Source organism: Antedon mediterranea, chromosome 5 (genome assembly GCF_964355755.1).
Source record: "Antedon mediterranea chromosome 5, ecAntMedi1.1, whole genome shotgun sequence".
Classification (NCBI taxonomy): domain Eukaryota; kingdom Metazoa; phylum Echinodermata; class Crinoidea; order Comatulida; family Antedonidae; genus Antedon; species Antedon mediterranea.
In genome coordinates, this window is record NC_092674.1 from 29,869,861 (window position 1) to 29,890,014 (window position 20,154).

General features: G+C 34.8%; 1 protein-coding gene across 5 annotated transcripts; it reads left to right on the plus strand.

Moving 5' to 3' along the window:
- Nucleotides 1-2,488: 2,488 nt before the first annotated feature.
- On the plus strand, nucleotides 2,489-19,150 carry LOC140050361 (UDP-N-acetylglucosamine--peptide N-acetylglucosaminyltransferase 110 kDa subunit-like). Of its 5 annotated transcripts, none has more exons than XM_072095518.1 (18): nucleotides 2,489-2,701; nucleotides 3,380-3,530; nucleotides 3,718-3,973; nucleotides 4,372-4,440; nucleotides 6,855-6,971; nucleotides 10,567-10,736; nucleotides 11,043-11,390; nucleotides 11,783-11,936; nucleotides 12,313-12,414; nucleotides 13,071-13,250; nucleotides 13,859-14,017; nucleotides 14,575-14,664; nucleotides 15,094-15,219; nucleotides 15,782-16,030; nucleotides 16,539-16,706; nucleotides 17,151-17,303; nucleotides 17,505-17,757; nucleotides 18,142-19,150. In XM_072095518.1, the coding sequence occupies exons 1-18, from the start codon at nucleotides 2,686-2,688 to the stop codon at nucleotides 18,459-18,461; spliced, it is 3,081 nt and encodes a 1,026-aa protein (XP_071951619.1). In that variant the 5' UTR covers nucleotides 2,489-2,685; the 3' UTR covers nucleotides 18,462-19,150. The 5 variants fall into 5 exon arrangements, with proteins under 5 accessions (XP_071951619.1, XP_071951620.1, XP_071951621.1 ...); XM_072095519.1 differs by having other exon boundaries at nucleotides 2,580-2,701; nucleotides 3,718-3,961; XM_072095520.1 differs by lacking the exons at nucleotides 2,489-2,701; nucleotides 3,380-3,530; nucleotides 3,718-3,973 and adding an exon at nucleotides 5,848-5,989.
- Nucleotides 19,151-20,154: the final 1,004 nt, after the last annotated feature.

A 20,154-nucleotide genomic window follows, 5' to 3' on the forward strand; every position in this document is an offset into this window, starting at 1 on the left:
AAAATCGAGATTTTGGAATAGAAAAAATGTTAATAGAAAATAAATTTAACTAATGTATAACTACAGGTTTTGCTAGAAAATTACAACTAGTTGGGACAGACATTTATGCGACTTTTTCTTGCTCTATTGCTGTGAAAGAGAAAATAATTCAAATTAGTTACTTTTTAAAAATGATTCCTCCATTGTCTACTAACTTTTTTTGCATAAAAAGTGAATTTTTTTTAGAAAGGTTGTTACGCTCCCCTGCCATGCCCCACCCTCTCAAAGCGGATAAATTATTTTAGTAACCACTTACTGTCTTTAGTTGGTAGTGTATTCTTTTCTTGTGTTTCCGTTTTCTTTAGCTTGGTTTTGTCGAACTTTGTTACTTCCTCAACATTTGGTTTATCACTCATTTTGGTAGTTATTTGAGACGGTGAAGCGAATGCAAAAAGCTGAAATATTAACAATAAATTGGTAATAATATACACATCTATGCTACATAACCTAGTAAAGGCTAGGCCTAATCCCATTCACAAAACATTATGACAAACAAAAGGGAAGTTAGGCTACCCTACTACCTGTATATTAATTACACTGGACTCCACACCCTCAAGAATAAATTTAAAATGTAGCTTACTTATTAGTAACGTTCATAACGGAAACGTATGAAATTAAAAATATTTTTAAAAAATGGTAGGACGAGGGAAAGAGGCGAGGCACGGCGATCCCTTACTTCCGCTTCCTACTTCCGGGTTTATGAACCACCTGCTGCCTAGCCAAAATGCAACAAGGAGGATAGGCGATGAAAATACTGCAAGTTGCAAGGCATAAATTAAATCAAACAATTAGCAACAGACAGTTGAAAGCATATATTTAAAATTCACGAGTTTCCTACAAAGTTTTAAAAAGAATAGCGCCGTGTTGAGGAAGTTTTATCGAAAAGGGAGTGGCCCACCCAGACGATATTTTTTCGAAAACTTTTACAACGTGTGAGCATTCATTGAAAATAACAATACACTCTACGCCTATGTGGAACATCTTAACAATACCAGCATGTACATCTAGAATTATTACTCAATATATATTCTTTAATTTATTCTTGAAATTGAAAGAAATTACCTGATTTATCAGAAGGTGTCTGTCCGTCCTCCTTGGTCAGTTGATAAGCGAAGAATAGGAGAAAACGTATAATGTCGCTGTTTTACATGCCATGCGGTGATCTTTAAAATATGTGGGCGGGGTTAAACTGACATTAGCCAATCACATTTCACTACCCTGGAGGAAGAAAACGTAACGCTCTGCTGATGAAAAGCAACCGTGAAATCAGGTGAGAGTCGAGTTGGCTGCTTGACTCTGTAGAAAACAAACAGCGAAACTTCCATTCATTTTCTTTCTATTCTATTTTATGCGGTTTTAAAAATGTGGACATACCAATTGCTTTAAAGAAGACAATTCGATTGCGTCTGTTCTCACACACCACAAACTTTCAGGCTGTGCATGAATTATTGGAGGGCTGTTATAGGAGATGATCGGGGTGGTGGTAGCCTACTACGGAAGCGTTGCATATTTTATCTAGGAATAATTGGATTTTATCATTTTTATATTTATAAATTTAAGTAAAAAAGTAGAACGTTTTGACAAGAGAAACATAGAAAAGTTGTGTTGTTTGTCAAATCATTGTTTTTTGTACATTTTTTTCTCTAAACAGATGTGTGACGTGAAAATATTTTGAAATTTGGAACCAAAATTCGGTGGTGACCAACCCGGTTGCATTATTTTTTCCTATCATTCCTCAAGCAGAAATTATATATTCTCATCCTACTAAAAAAAAGCGCAGTTAAATACGTCATTATGGTAGGCTAAATAAACTTTGAGAAAATTGTCGCATCATTTCCGTCGTCTCGGGGATACGCCGCTCGTTCAAATCAAAGTCAGAATTACTTAGCAATAGAAAATAATAGACCTATTGTTCATTTTAAACTTTTTATTATATGATGTAAATGAAACCTTAATTGTATATGAATATTTATGGAATACAGAATGTCAGAAGGAGAGAGGGCAATATGTTAACAAATAATTCTTGTCCTCTCTTCTCATTCACAGAATCCAATGTATTTCTTTTGTTTGTGTTTGTATTTGAAATAAAAGTTGAATTGAAAATATTAATTTATCGCATCTTTTCACTGGCTTATATCATGGAGCAACACAATTTTATTAACGCAATAGTATTATTTCATGTGCATACAGCGATGCTGTCTCTGTATCTACTACCACCATGATCTTCGAATAAATAGTTGTGTCGCCCTCTATTATGTAGGAGTACAACGTCATCGATCTGGCGATTGGTGGGGCGCGCGCGTCATAATAACGGAACTGACGTATAATTTATGTAAACATTTTATGCTCGCGGAATAACATTTTCTCCAAATGATTGTTAAATATTCTCTATTAAGACATACTTTAGTAATTAAAGTTACATATTAGTATAATATGAAATTAATTTATAAATATTGAATAATCAAATAATAATAAAGTCGTTACATATTTTGGTTAAAATTACTTATTTTTGGAACTATTTTAGAAACGTAAAAACACGTCGGTGTGAGTGGTATCCCCTAATTTGCATAAGAAGAAAGGCATCATAAAGAAGGAGAAACGTTGTTGTGGTGTGCAGTCGAAAAATTGTAAATTTCTGTGGCCAAAATGTCAGACGCAACGGGTAAGAAAATGTGTTCTAATTGCTTTAATATATCTTTAGTTCTTTAGATAAGTTAGTAATATTATTAGAGTAGAATTCTGTAACTTAAAATTTTATAAATATGGGTAGATTTTGACCCTACTAGCCTACACAAACTATATAAATGAATCTGCATTTTTTGTATCTGCAGCCTTGTCTTGGACTTGTCTATAATTATTATATTTCATTATGATATTGTCATTGTGTGTATATACATATCAATTACAGTGATTGTTGTATATATTCTGTTTAACTGTAATATGTATGAAATAACCCCTTTGCACGTACGTACATCATAATGTACACATACAATTACAATAGAATATGACTTTTCTGTTGACCCTGAGCCAGAGTATGAAATATTAAAAATCATTTGATTTCACACATGATTACATATTATAGGCCTATTATACATACTGAAAACATCAGTAATCATATACACTGTCATCAGTACAGTAAATGACATATATTGTTGAATAACATCACGATGGCTGTATTATTTTCATTTTTGCATGGGACGGGAAGTCTGTAATTTTAATATATTTGGTGTAAACTATTTGGTAACTTGACTTACAATACAAAAACAATATCGTTTTTTAATAGTTATTTAAAAATTATTATTAATTGTACATTTTTATTAATTTAATGTTGTACGTTTAGGCCTAGCAGATTTGGCTCATAGAGAGTACCAAGCCGGAGATTATGAGAATGCGGAACGACACTGTATGCAGCTCTGGAGGCAGGAACCAGAGAATACCGGTGTTCTGCTGTTGCTTAGTTCCATTCACTTCCAATGTCGAAGACTTGATAGGTAAGTATAGTTAGGAATGTTGTTTTGTACAGTAATAATCTCATCTATTGTATTGATACAAATAAATAAACACTTTCAAGTGGACACAAAATTGCAATTCTAAAACCGGACTTTTGAAATGCATTCTTTTGGGAGTAAGATAACAATATAGATATTATGGTTTAAATTAAACATTTTTGCTTTTCAGATCTGCTCATTTTAGTACCCTAGCAATAAAACAGAATCCTATGTTGGCTGAGGCCTACTCAAATCTCGGCAATGTGTTCAAAGAGAGAGGTCAGCTTCAGGAAGCTCTAGAGAACTACAGACATGCTGTTAGACTTAAGCCTGATTTCATCGATGGGTACATTAACTTAGCAGCAGCGCTGGTGCAGGCTGCAGACATGGAAGGTGCAGTACAAGCATACATGACAGCCCTGCAGTATAACCCAGTGAGTATGAAGGTTGGTCTCTTCGGGGTTCAGTATGGATTCCCCACTTTTTTTTACCACTAATGTCTTGCATGCAAACATTAACCATTGCCATACTAACTACGTATGCTAACTTTGAATCGGCTACCCCTGCTTTTATTGTTTTTTCCCGTGTCTATCCACCCTACCAATTCTTGTACATTTTTTGCTATTATTGTGATACGTATACATTAAATACAAATTAAAAATATAAATTTAAGCATGAAAGAAAAAATGATTATTACTATTAAGCTGTATAAATTCATATTACCATATTATTGTACTGCTCAACTAGGGTGTAGTTCAACCCGCCCTGGTCCTTGGGAGTCGGCTCTTAATTGTATACATGAGCACATGCCGAGATTGCCTTTATCAATTTGGTTATTCCACAGGATCTGTACTGTGTACGCAGTGACCTAGGGAACTTGTTGAAGGCTCTTGGGCGCCTGGATGAGGCTAAGGTATGCATAATCTACATTCATTTTGATATATCTACCATAAACATTAAAATAATTAACCAAAAAAAAAATTAATTAATATCTTTCAATATAAAATTGAATGTCATTAACGTCTATTAATTCTTACTTAATATCGACATAAATAATAAATGTTATAATTTCACTTTTATAGAATGATTTATTTAAAAATTTTTAAACAAGTTCAATAATTTACAAATTCAATCCAAAATTTTTCTAAATCTAATTAATAAACTAGAGACACCATGTTCAATAGAACATGAACCCAGTCAGCAAATCTTTTTATAATAAATGAAAACATTGTTAAAATTTATTATTATTCATGATTGAGATGTTTCGTATAAAGCTCTGTCTACACTATCAAACTTTATGCTACAAAAAAAATGTGATGTGCCCATATGTGGACACGATGTCATATCATTACCATATTTGAGCATATCACTACCATTTTTTGGTATTAGTTTGATAGTGTACACAGAGCTTAAGGTGGGTAGGTAGTAAGAAGTACTAATTAAAAACAAATTGCTGTTATATTATGTTTGCTGTTATTATCTTCATTCATTAACTAATTGTGGACCTTTATACCATTTTACAAAACACTTGTTTTGTTAAAAACAATTTTCTAATGGGAATCAAAAGATTGCTAAGACTTGGTAAATCCGTACATTCTATGGCTCTGCTCCTAGCGCAAACACGAGCGGCTGCTGCGCACCCCTCAGCCTTGCGTGTGAAGGAGTGAGCGCCAAGCACGCTAGATTCTGTCAACGCGCATTTAGTTTTCTGCATGCTTGGAAAGTGTTTTTTTTTTTTTTTCCCTAGCAATAGCAGCCAATTACAGCGCATCATTTACTGCAAGCTTGCAAGTTATCTTTGAGTATGGCGGCCATTTTGTTCGACAATTTTCAACAGTGAATGCTAAGCCATAGTCAAAGATAGCAGCTGTATGTAGAAAGGAGATTCTAGAGATTTTTTAAGCATTTTTCTTTCATTGCAGCTTTTTTCCAGAAGTTGCTGTTTCTTTCAGCAATTCTACACAGACTGCGATTCTAACGTCAAACTCTACTTTGCTAAACGAAAATCAAACCTAAAAAAAAAAAACCTTTTAAACCAGTTGTCTTTTATTTGATTTTATTAACAAAATGTTATGATCATAGTTTTGCAAGGTAATGTTTGATTTCAGAATGGCATTCTGTCCCCATGACGACCCAGCGCGCTGCTGTGAGTAAAGCCATAGAATGCAATAGAACTATCACGTTTAACAACAGCAAAAAATGGCCAAACCAATTTAATCATGAGATTACTCAATGACCTTCTTTCTCAGTGTCTTGACAGATTTTACTAACGATCTTTTGATTTTATTTTCTCTTGTTTCTGACCTGATATTTTTCAAAGATTCTCTCCTTCACTGCTGAGGAATAAGCCAGAGATGCTAGATGTGCAGGTTATTGGATTGGACCATGCCATCAGCCAAGCTGTGGTCGCCGCTGGTGGGTTGACGAAGTTTGAGCCAAGCCTATCCATGCTTTATACACACGTGCGCTATTCTGTATATTTGACAAATCATCACATCACCATGTGCTTAAGAAAAGTTTATAAATTTAAGCCTATGATTGAATAGAAGTCCAATTTTGCAGGTTTTTCTGGCCAAAAATGCGTACATGAGTGATGGTTGGTGTAGATCAAAATAACAGACTTTGCAAGCGTAGGTTCGCTAGAATCTACATGTCTATTTAGATGGGAATGATGATGGAAAGAGCTGCGATGCTTGCGACTTTGCCAAGCTGCGGCTGCTGTCGTCGGTCCAAGAGAAGTGGTTGTTGCTACAGAGCTGCTGCGCTGCGCATTGCTTAGCATTCTGGAGTTGCAAAATCTTGCGTCCCACTGCGTTTACCGCCGCCTGGCTGCATGATTACTGATTGGTATCGGGATACATTAATGCACGGCAACACGTCAAATTGTAATCCACGTTGAGAATTAAACGCTTTAGTAAACGAAATAGAATCCATATTGAGAATTAAACTCAATTTAAATTTAACCAAATATACAGTAGATTATCAACAATATATAAGACGTGTCATTGTATTGATGTTGTTCGTTTGTGATACCAAAACAGGCTGCGTGGTTTGCAGCGGCGATCCTACAAGCTAATTTGTTTGCCCGCCAATTGCTCTGCGTTCAGGTTGCACTATCCACATTTGATTGCCACGGTAATCAAATGCCATCATCCAAATATCTTAACTGAAATTAAATTAATTTTAATTGATCTTTATGGCAGATAATGCAACCTCCCTTTTCAAAATCATTCCCTGTGGAATTTGGGATAGGATTTGTACTTAATACTGATATGTTTAAATCTTCAATGTACTAATCTGTTTATATTGTGCCTGTTGACTGTATAGGCTTGCTATTTGAAGGCAATTGAATCGCAGCCAAATTTTGCAGTTGCATGGAGCAACCTTGGCTGTGTTTTTAACAGTCAAGGAGAGATATGGTTAGCAATTCATCACTTTGAAAAGGTAAATCATTTCATTGTGTTATATTTTTTCTTAAGCTCTGTTTACACTATCAGGGCATCATTTATAAGGAGCGCCTGCGCGACCGCGCTCCTCCGCGCTCCTCAACAGGCTTCGAGGAGAGCAATTTATCGCGCTCCTTAATTTTCAAAATAGAGCCTAGCTTTTGACAGTGTTGATTTTTCTGTCAAGAGGCCTAAAAACACGTGGATTTTTAAAAGTTAAAACCAATCTAGGCCTAGGCTAATAATATATAAGCTAAGTTATAAAGCTACAAGCCTAATGGCAGTCCCTCGTTTTTAAGGATCGCGAGCGCGATCGCAATCAACAACCTTCGAAAAGGAGAGCAATTCATCGCGCTCCAGTGCGAGGTACCAACAAAGGGGATTCCCCTGCCTGCGCGCATTCAAGGGCGAGTTTACTTCATCGCCTCATAGTGCAACCAGTACGGTGTCATAGAAACACCTCCTTTACAGGAAGATCATGTCCCAACCAATAACTTTTCCCTTTATGTTTTTATGGAACGAGTTAATAAAATATATTTAATTTTAAAAGGAAACATTAATATAGGAGGCCTAAATATAATGTTTATTATTTAAAAAAGCTTAGCTGCTGGTTGCTTTAATTATGTCATTTTGAAGATGGATTATTTCTTCGAAAGTTCTAACCAATTTTGGTCACTCAAATCCTCCTCAAAACACGTGCTGACGTGTGACGTCAGCATCTTCTAGAAGCTCTCTTAGCCCTCCCCTATTGTGCGTGCGCCCATGTGTGACACATGTAAACACGATCAAATATCTTTCTTAATTATTTTAAAATGACACTTTGTAACTTATTATCAATATTTTAATGGCTGTTGCATATTAGAATTGTATAATTTATGAATTGCAGGTAAATACTTTTCAGGTTTTCTGTCTGATTTCTAGGCCAACAAGCTAGGCTAGAAAAGCTAGGCCTAGGCTAAAGGCATAGTTAGGGGGTGTCAGATGAAATCGGTCGCGTCTGAAATCGGTCGCGTTTGAAATCGGTCGCGATAAAATCAACTTCCGGCATTTTGTATGGCGCGCCGCTAGAGCTATACGTTTAATGATATCGGTCGCGTTTGAAATCGGTCGCGCTATTTTGCATGGGACGCACTAGATACATTTTAAATGTAAACGCTAATTATGTTTTTAGTTAATTTTGAATATAGAATTTCTAATACTATTAACAATTGTTTTACCTCGATCGTTATTATTTTTTAGTACAGTAAATATAAATATTATCTCATTATTTATAAATAATTTGTGTTTTCATTTTATCTTACGTCAGGTGTCAATGAATAATTGTAATGTGTTTAGAAAATCGTTTTAAAAAGTGTTATTGAATATTGTTTAAGTTTTTGAAAAGATTAACATGCCACTGTTTAAAGTTTTAATAATGTTGAAATAATTTAATATTAAACAATTAGACGCGCCTATTGCGTATTTTTTAATCGCAGTTAATTACGAAACTAGTTTTATATCTGCAAGTGGATACCAGCTCAATGAGGTTTATGCAATAAAGGAAGATGATGTATGATGATGATTTTTACGTTCGATTTCCGCCACTCTTACGTGAGCATGGTTTTAGGATAATACTAATAAAATAATATGCCGTTATAAATCAATCTACAGGGCCTATACTATGACTATGCAGTATGCTGTACAATGATAGGCCTAGATGTGATAATAATAATGGATGGATATTAAAAGGTGGGCACGATTCTCAAAGAGGTAATCTTGCACTGATATTTTAAACATTTAGATGTACGAACGGCGTACGGATGTGGGACACTGAGTGGTACTTATATTATTTACATTAAAGTGATTATTATAAATGAAGAAATATTCAAATTAAAAACTATAGTATCGCCGACGTATATACGTAAATTATATACATCGTTTCACCATGGAACTATGTTTCACAAAAACACGTGCAGTGCAGAGGCCTATATATAGATGTTTCAAACGTATGGTTAGTAATAGGCCTATACGTCATCTTTACATGGCCATGGACAACGATCGTAGTACGTGTTTTGTCCATGATTTGACACACTAGTGCGTGTTTTTTTAAGGGGAATCCCCGTCAGCAAAATAACGTGCAGTTAACGTCGTCTGCACGATCATAGAAGGCGCATCCACGTTATGGCCTATTTCGGGGTTTATTTCAGTAACTCGTCTTTTAACGACTCGCATATAATAATCATTTTTACTAGAAACTATTTTAGGCCTAAACATTAGAAATAAAAATATACACGTGATTTTCCTCAACAATAATCATTATAGGCCTCTACTTAATCCTACATAACGTACGGACATAAATAAAATAGAAATTAAAATAAGGTGGTCCAATATATGATATATCTGCCACATTATGCATAAGTATAAAAATGGATACTCTGGCTTTACGGGTTATACATTGTAACGTTTATTGTTTTTAAATAAATTGTTCTCTTTTACGTAATTGTTTGCATAATACTGTATTACTAAAAGACACAGACGTATATTCTCTATACAGTATAATATATTAATTACAGTACATATAATAAAATAGAGGTAAATTATTATATGCCTAATAAAATATTTAAACGTGTTTAGAAATGGCCATTTTGAAAAGACACGGTCCTTCTCCGAGACCTGTGAAATAAAAAAAAATGATTGATAATAAATATTATTAACCAAAATAAAAAATATCCACATAAATAATCTGGTTCCTAAAAAATATCAATTAAATCTAGACTATATAAACGAAGAAAATGTAAATCCCGCTAGCATGCATCTCGCTCCATACAAAATAGCGCGACCGATTTCAAGGGCGACCGATTTCAAACGTATAGCTCTAGCGGCGCGCCATACAAAATACCGGAAGTTGATTTTATCGCGACCGATTTCAAACGCGACCGATTTCACACGCGACCGATTTCATCGTAAACCAGTAGTTGGCCAGGACAGGATTCTCCAGGCTCCTGAAACCCAATCTACCCAGGCCATAAAAAAAAAATTGGCTTGAGTTTTTTTACTGTAGAATAATACGATCCCCACGGAAAATATTGTGTGAAGGTGGGTGTGGGGGATTTTAGGGGAGAGGTACAGTATACATTTGTTGTGCCCGGCGGGGGAGGGGGGGGGGTTATCCCCACCCCTGTCGGGCAAAAAAAATGTGTACAACAAATTAATAATTGTAATTTTTTTACATATTTACATAAACATTTGAGGAGAGCGATTTAAAATTTTTTCAAGGAGAGCGAATTGCTCTCCTCGGTGATTTGAGGAGAGCGATTTGTTGCTCTCCTGGGTTTTGCATACGTGATGCCCTGCACTATCAAACTTTATTTGAAAAAAATATGTGATGTGCCCATATATGGACATGATGATGTCATATCACTACCATATTTGGGCATATCACTACCATATTAGTTCACATCACACTTTTTTTGTCAATCTAGCTTGATAGTATAGACAGGGCTTTATACAGAAATAGGTGGTTTCATTATCACATGACTATCTCATCTAATAATTCCAAGCATTCATAACAACTTACTGCATGTTATTAACGCGATTTGTTTTCTTTAACCCAGGCTGTGACGCTGGATCCAAACTTCCTAGATGCCTACATCAATCTTGGAAACGTACTAAAGGAAGCCAGGATTTTTGACAGGGCAGTAGCCGCTTACCTTAGAGCTCTCCAACTCAGTCCAAGCCATGCAGTTGTACATGGAAATCTTGCCTGCGTTTACTATGAACAGGGGTAAGAATAGTGTGTACCATGTATTTTGGTTGAAAATATTTTTGATATTAAACACCACGCAGGTTTGAAAATTTAAGATGTACCTATCTTCTAGAGTTTGTTACAGATTTTGACATGCTCAATTACAATTACCTGTAACTTGTTGGTTAACATGCTTGCCTTCCAATCCCAATGTCCAAGGTTCAATCATTCCTCGCCAAGTGCCAGAGTTGTAACTCACAACTCGCATAGCTTAAGAGATTTACATTGACGGATATGGAGTAGAAGCTGTATCACATGATAATAAAAATGTGTATGTTTTTGCAGGTTAATAGATCTTGCAATAGACACATACAGACGAGCAATAGAACTACAACCACACTTCCCAGATGCATACTGCAACCTAGCAAATGCACTCAAGGAGAAAGGTCAAGTTCAAGATGCGGAAGAATGTTACAACACCGCTTTGCGATTATGTCCGACACACGCAGACTCCCTCAACAACCTTGCCAACATAAAACGTGAGCAAGGTAAAACCGAGGACGCGATACGTCTGTACTGTAAGGCGTTGGAAGTTTTCCCCGAGTTTGCCGCAGCTCATTCTAATCTTGCTAGCGTATTACAACAGCAAGGAAAATTACAGGAAGCACTCATGCATTACAAAGAAGCAATACGGTACGTATTATGACGACAGAGTAAATGTTGAAACGTGATCTAAAAATTAAGTGCAAAACATAAATTAGTGTCCTATCTTTTGCATTGTAATTTTCTAAATTTAGGGGTGGCCCATGCCGGCTGAAACTGCCTATGATAGATACATTATATAGTGTACTCCCAATACTAGACTCTCTGAAAATAAAAAATGATACAAAATTATTATCTTGCCATTAAAAAAATAACTAGGACATATTAAGCTAGTCCAGCGAAGTGTGTCAAGTAACAGAAATACCTATAGAATGAAAATGACAATACTATTTTATTTGTATCTCCATTGAGATTTATATGATTAATAAAAAACGTCTTGTTGTTGGTTCCGTGTATTAAGTTCAGCTACGTTTCTATTGTAGAATTTCACCAACATTTGCAGATGCGTACTCAAACATGGGTAACACGCTGAAGGAGATGCAAGATATACAAGGAGCTTTACAGTGCTACACAAGAGCTATCCAGATAAACCCTGCATTTGCTGATGCACACAGTAACTTGGCCTCCATTCATAAGGTATGTGATAGTAGCTCTTCTTTGTGCACATATAAGACACGTCCCTTAGGGGTGGATACAGACAAACTAGCTTTTAATTAAGTCACATATAAGACACATCCCTTAGGGGTGGATACAGACAAACTAGCTTTTAATTAAGTCACATATAAGACACGTCCCTTAGGGGTGGATACAGACAAAATAGCTTTTAATTAAGTCTGATTGCTATTCACCATTAAGGTATCAATATAGCACAATGTGTACTGGAATACATTCTTTTTCTTCCAATTATGCTCAGTAAAAACTTATTTATTTATCTATATCTTATTCTATGGATTAAAACAGGACATTTTTTGATTTTATGGGAATTATGAGTTTTTATGCATGTTTTTTGCAGGACTCTGGCAGTATACCAGAAGCTATTGCATCTTATAGAACAGCTTTGAAGCTGAAACCAGACTTCCCTGATGCCTACTGTAACTTGGCACATTGTTTACAGGTAAAATATAAATATATTATGTTAGCATGTGTCGCATAGTAGTAGCCAATTGACCCATCTCATAGTAGTCTCCAATTAACCCATCAATTTGTAGTAGCCAATACCAAGCAATATGATGTATGTACACATTCACAAGTTAGGCCATTTAATAACTTGCCAGTCTACTTATTTACTTAACTATCATTCTACATATGAGAATAACCTTGATTTCTCTTGAAAGTTTTCCACAGTTGAAATTGAAACTAATAAAATTCTTTTGGTAAAGTACTTTATTCATTAGGTAAATCAAACCTTTCTGTGTTAAAATAAAGTATTGTTATTGTAATTCTTAGCATCTTGGTATCAGGGAAAATTTTCATTTAAAAAATTTGTTTAGCAATATTGCCAATCAAACTGATTTTTAAGTTGAGAAACATAGTTTTGTATTGTATTTTTTGCTACACAATTTTCAAAATGTGTAGCAATAAGGTTGTTTTGTATAGCTTTTTGCTACGCTACACTGGCGAAAATGTTCCCTGGGTATGTTCAATTAAGGGATTTAGTTGTATTTTTAACACTTAAAACGTTTTTAGCTAAATATGTGAACCTCATTATTTTAATGTTGCAATGTACATTTTAGTATATATAATAAAAAACACATGTTTTTCTCACAATAGATTGTATGTGATTGGGCAGATTATGAGGCGCGTATGAAGCAACTTGTATCTATCGTAGCAGAACAATTAGAGAAGAATCGTCTTCCGTCTGTTCACCCTCACCACAGTATGCTATATCCACTGTCCCATTCCTTCAGGAAAGCCATAGCTAATCGTCACGGCAATCTTTGTTTGGACAAGGTAAGTACCGGAAGGTTTCATTTATGCAACAGGAAGCGTTTAGCAGGATGTACGGTAGCTGGCCAATCCCGCGGGACCAGTTGCAAATTGATTGTAGCTTGTTGACATCGTTTGATATTGAAAGATAATTTGGGTGCATTACTTTTATTTCCGTTGACTTGATATCACTGAAGATTACAGTATCAATAGCTGGAATAATCATTTATTTTACTTGAGTAAAAAGGAAAAAAGCCTAACCCAGCTTCAGTTCAACACTTCTCCCAAAGGGCCCAGTATTACAAATTATTAAACAATTTAAAAAAATTCCAATACAAAAAAGCATAGATTATACTATTGCAATAACAATTGCAATTTAGCTTCTTACTAATTATACAATGAAATAACTTGTTTCATTTTGAATCGTGTATGGAAACTAGAAATCTGATACGAATGTGAAATATTAGGTTTAATGAGGTCACTTACATTTAATGACCTTTACTAGTGTGGTGATTAGGTCATAAGTTCATTCAGCTAATAAATGATCTTGTAACAGTATGTATTGTACAATATTAGCCTAATCTAGTTACGCTAATAAATCTTGATAAAAAATGATAATCTAATCCCTACAGATCACTGTTCTGCGTAAAAAACAATACATATATCCCAAAGATTTATCTGATAGTAAAGGCAGGTTGAGAATCGGTTATGTCAGCTCAGATTTTGGGAATCATCCCACATCACATCTCATGCAGAGTATACCAGGAATGCACAACAGAGACAAAGTTGAGGCAAGTATACGTATATATAGCCATTGTATATCCAAGCTTTGTTGCCCTTTCTTACAGCAAGATGCCTATTCAATCATTGTGTAAATGTGATGGTGAATTGAATTGTGTTTAAATTTAATACATTATATGGTAAATAAAATCACTGTTGCCCAATCACGATTCTCTAAATTAATACTCATTGCACATGTGCTAAGGTAACCTCGGTTAGTGTAACTACTATTAAACACATCATATCCAAATGTGCATAATTGCACACTTTGGTGCATTTTCTAAAAGTAAACTAAAGCTCTGTATATACTATCAAACTTTATGTGACAAAAAATATGATATGTAAATATATAGACATGATGATGTCATATCACTAACATTTTTGTGCACATAATATTTTTTGTCAAACTAGTTTGATAATGTAGACAGAGCTTTAAAAGGTTACAGCCTCATTGGGCTAATTATAAAATTAATTTTTAAATTAATCCAGCCTAGAGAACCACTTCACAGGGCCACTATGATATAAAGTGCATGTTAATTTTAATACGTTTTAAATCTTTCCCTTGTAGATATTTTGCTATGCCCTGAGCGCCGATGATGGCACTAACTTCAGAATGAAAATTTCCAGAGAAGCTGAGCATTTTGTAGATTTATCGACAGTAAGTCATTTTACATGACAATCAGGATTATTCTCGTAATATATTAAAAAAAAATTCTAATAGCAACAACTTGTGACAACAGATGACCATACAAACTTTCGATGGAGTAAGAACAGTTTTCTGTTTGGGCTCATGCCTATTACTTGCTCCTGGCAAGATGAATTGTAAAATGTACTTTTATGAACTTTTGCCGAATAAATAAAATATTATTATTCTTTTATAGATACTCTTTGTATCGCTTTTTTAAAGTCTTAATTGTATATAACTATATCTTTATTTTTTTTTTTTTTTTTATAACTTTCATAACTAAACCATAAAAGAAGAAAAGAAGCTGTCGCTTAAAAAAAAAAATTAGTTTTTGTCGATAAAATCAGCTCATGCTGGCCAGGTAACCGTGAAATAAATAAATGTTGTTTCTTTATTTTGTAGGAGCCTTGCAATGGAAAAGCTGCAGACAGGATAAATGCAGATGGTATACATGTGTTGTTGAACATGAATGGCTACACAAAAGGAGCTAGAAATGAAATATTTGCACTCAGGCCAGCACCTGTTCAGGTAATTATATAATCACTGACAACATTTCCTTTTATTTATTTTTTAGTCATTTGAATGTAATTTACATCGAAAATATGTTTTCTAAAGCTCAGTCTGCACCATAAAACTTTGTGATTTGGCCATATATGGACCTGATGACGTCATATCACTACCATATTTAGGCACATCACACACTTTTTTTTCTCAAAACTAGTTTAATAGTGTAAGACAGAGCTTTAGACATAAATACATATTAAGTAATAAAAACAAAAAATTTAATGAAAAATTTCTAAAAAATGTTGCATTGTTCTTGTACATTCAGTGCCCTGATAGAAGTTATTTATATAAGAGTTGATGAATGAATAATAATAAATGTTTGTCTCATTGACATGAGATGATGAGGAAGTTGGGTTTGCGGTACACCATGTGTACAGTATTGGTATAATTGAGAATGTCTCAACGTCTTCAATAGAACGTTGTGCAAACCCATGTAATGTACCACAAACTAAAACTTTACTTGTGTGTTTATTCGCCATGGAAACCTTTAAACAATATTAATTAATTGTTCTCCTTCCATCTGTAGGCCATGTGGCTAGGCTACCCTGGCACAAGTGGAGCACCTTTCATGGACTACATCATCACTGACCGTAACACTTCTCCCGTTGAGCTAGCCCACCAGTACTCTGAGAAGCTAGCCTACATGCCAAACACGTTCTTCATTGGAGACCATTTGCACATGTTTCCACATTTGATTGAGAAAGGTTTGCTTGATAAAGATGGCAAACAGAGAAATGATAAAAACATCATCAATGCCCTCAATTTGAAACAACTGGTAAATATTTTTTTCTCTCTGAATTTTTTGAATTCTTTTTTTGTTATTTCGGTGAATTATAGTAATTGGAGATTTTCTAGTGTAGAACAAATAATTTGTGAACTTCCCTGAATCAGTCGTTTACAAACTATCACATGTTGCTCCCAATTTCAGCTACTTCCCATTTATTACAACCTCAGGACTTCCTTACCCATAGCCAATTAAAATAGACTAAAGCCTTGTCCACACTATCAAACTTTATGGGACAAAAAAATGTTATGTGCCCATGTATGGACATATCGTATCACTACCATATTTAAACATATCGCTACCATATTTTTCGGCACATCACACTTTTTTTGTCAAACTAGTTTGATAGTGTAGACAGAGCTTTATACATCTACATCTAGCACTATAGACTAGACACTAGTTTACACACACTGGGTGTCAACACCGGACATGGCTATGTTAACACTGTCTTGTATTGACACAACATAATAATTAGTATTATTTATATGAATGTTTGCAGGCTCAGGACAATAACATGAAGCCTGAAATGAATGGAGCATCAGATAAATTGCCGTTCAAAACAGTAGCGTCATCCATCTCAAACGCAGTGAATGCAATGGTGTCGCAAGGCCAGTTGCAAATATCAACACCACAGGGTGTCATCATCAATGGTCTAGCGGCTAGCCAAGTAAGTAAAGTTCTCTCTGCACTATCAAACTAGTTTGACAAAAAAAAGTGATGTACCCAAATATGCTAGTGATATGGCATCATCATGTCCATACATGGGCACATCACATTTTTGTTGTCACATAAAGTTTGATAGTGTAGACAGCTTAATGCAATTATTGATGCCAAAGCTCCGTTCCCACTTGGACACAATGCAAGTATTTTGACAAATCTTGATCGATCATATATTGTGTTGTGGCCATGTTAAAACCAGCTTTGTGTACTTTGGTTGTACTCGCACCAATCACAATTAACTGAGATCTTTAGATACTAAGTATTTCACTTGTGTGTGTAAATAATAAATATGGACACTGATAATATTTTTGAAATTAATCTGCCATTTAGTATGTTTTTTGATCAATTGTTAAAATGTTCTTTCTGTGATTGCATCGCCATTCTTTTACAGACTTTGCCAAAAGCCGCTACAGGTGAGGAAGTGCCACCCAATCCACTGGTGACAACTAGAAACATGTATGGCCTACCAGATGATGCCATTGTCTATTGTAACTTTAATCAACTCTACAAAATTGATCCCTCCACATTGTCCATGTGGGTTTCAGTGAGTAATTTTGACAATGTTTTTTGCTTTGTTTATAGGTTAACGTTTATAATTCACTTTCCTTTTGATGATGTGTTGTACTGTTCCCTTTGGTAAAATATTGTGTTTGTATCTTAAATAATTAATCTTTAAATGATTTTGAATCCTGAAAGAAGGCTACACTAAAATCTAAATTTGTTTTAAAATTATTTTTTTTTATAGATTATTCAAAAAGTGCCAAACAGTGTTTTGTGGTTGCTAAGATTCCCAGCTGTAGGTGAGGCGCATCTCACTGCCACAGCCCAACAGATGGGTATCCCTGCTGGACGCTTGATCTTCTCCAATGTAGCTCCGAAAGAAGAGCATGTCAGGAGGGGTCAATTAGCTGACGTATGCCTAGATACACCGCTGTGCAATGGCCACACTACTGGCATGGACGTACTGTGGGCTGGCACGCCGATGGTCACCCTCCCTGGTAAATACCATTCTACATTGCATCTTACAACTTGCCTTGTACAAGTTAATGAACGATAAATTAATAATAGAGGACCCCTTGATATCATTATTTTTAATTGAAAAACTGCACAGGTAAAGGCCAACTTAGACAATATTGTACGGTGCTGTGTGAGTTGAATACCGACGAGACTAGTTGTCTTGGAAAACCGTTGTGCTTTTTAGGTTGTCGAAAGAATTTGTTTAATTTTCTCCCGACGAGACAGGCTTCATTGTACGATGCTGTCCGAGTTGGCTGTTATCCTCTTTTTTTTTTATAAATGGTATATAAACAACACAAATACAAGGGAAAACAATGCTTTTCAATTTACAATTAAATATACAAATAATACATTTTTATCTACAGGTGAAACTTTAGCATCAAGAGTTGCAGCTTCGCAGCTGTACGCATTAGGGTGCCCAGAACTTGTGGCCCGCAACCGGCAAGAGTACGAAGACATCGCTGTTAGACTAGGAACGGACCCAGACTACCTACTGAAAGTGAGGAACAAAGTATGGTTACGACGCATGAAAAGCCCGCTGTTTGATACAAAACTTTACGCAGCAGACTTGGAGTTGTTATGCTATGCCATGTGGGAACGACATGCTAAAGGTCTACCGGTTGATCATATTAGACTCGCACAACAACCACATGCTTTTAAACAACAACAAGAGGAGATTATTTAAAAACAATGTACGCTGAAATTCTGCATGTTGTCTCCATATTTTTTAACAGTAAAAAATAAAACAGTTTAAATGTATACAAATATAATGCCCAGGATTAATGCAGATATTATATGGGATGATCATTCAATAGAAGCATCGTTGTTTTTTAATTATGTTAATATTACTATAAATGCAACTTCTAATAATCTTCACATATTTAGCGCAAGCTCACTGGATTTTAATTTGATTTTTCAAGTAAACATTAAAGCTTCCGAATAAGCGGTTGTAATTAATGTTTAATGATACATTAAATCTTTATTTAAATTGCACATGAAATATTAAAACATACAGTATAATATTTATTGATGTTTCATGATATTAAAAATGTTATTTTTAAAAGCTTATGTACTGTCTGTGTAATAATGTATATTGTAAATTGTTTAACATGTATAGGTAGTTATTATTGTCATTTGATGTTTTTTTTAATTTTGTTTTTGTGTGATTGATTGAGAGTTGGAGTTTGCTATACAGAAGAGTAACACTTGTAAGTGTTGATATAGGAAGAGGGTATCATGTTTTTATTTATGGAATTGTTATTAGCATAGGGTGAATATTAAATCAACATTGCTTTTCAGGAGTAGTAACAGCTATAGCTTATTGTATATAGGTTTAACACATGTATGCTGAATAAACGCCTTCATTTAACTAAACATTATCGTTTTTTATTACTTCTTTTAATACAGTAACAAAAAATCATTTTAATCTATAAAAAATAGTTCTGATTAAATGTTTTTTTTTTAATATTTCTCGATATGGTTTGATAGAAGACGTTGCTAATTTTGTACTTATGAACGCATGCCCATACGCCTATACCCAAATAAGGAGAGTGATTGCTTGGCGGCGATCGTCTGACACTACTTTCGGCCAATCAGATCACTGGGTTGCTTGGACGAAAAAGCGCGGCGGTTTTTGGATTTATGTGAAGTTTACAAGAAAACAGCGTCAGTCAAAATACCGGCAAAACGTGAGTAAATTAATTTTTGATGGAAGGTCTAAGTTATACATATAATATACATTATTCATTTACCAATTATGATAGTAAAATAGCCTCAAATATGCACTTACTTGGGTAATAGACCAGGTTTTCGCTAGGCCTATTTTTTAAATTGTCAACGGTAGTACCTAAAGCCACCCATGATGGACTTAGGCCTAAGTTTGTTCCTGCCGGTCGTTTAAACTTGCAACTTGGGGGTACACTGTAGTGAGTAGTTAGTTGACTAATTAAACAAAATGCATACATTTCTGAATTATCATGGCCTATACAAACAGTGTTTTTACTTATAGATACTAGCCAATGTGACTAGGCCTACACATTTTGATTTTAAGCAGGCCTATGTGAGTTTGATTTTGGGTGGTTTTGGTTGCGCGTCGTACGAAATTACACACGCGATCTGAAAGTTGTCTGCCGTCATTACTACGTCATAAAATCGAAAATGAATTAAAACATGGATGGCAAGTTAAAAAATGAAATGATCAACTTATCAACGACGTCATCGGAAGTGAAACTTCTACTTGCACAGCAGTAAGTTCATTTTCTCTGTTTTTAATTAATTAGGCATAAACTCAATATAAAAAACTGTAGGCCTAACCAAACCTATATAAGCTACAATCGAAAAAACAAAGTTTATTTTAGTTCCAAAATAGATAGAATTTA

Coding starts and splice junctions, on each gene's coding strand:
- LOC140050361 (XM_072095518.1), top strand. Junction 6,972..10,566: donor CAATTCATCACTTTGAAAAG/GTAAATCATTTC, acceptor TCTTTAACCCAG/GCTGTGACGCTGGATCCAAA. Junction 16,707..17,150: donor ATGGTCTAGCGGCTAGCCAA/GTAAGTAAAGTT, acceptor ATTCTTTTACAG/ACTTTGCCAAAAGCCGCTAC.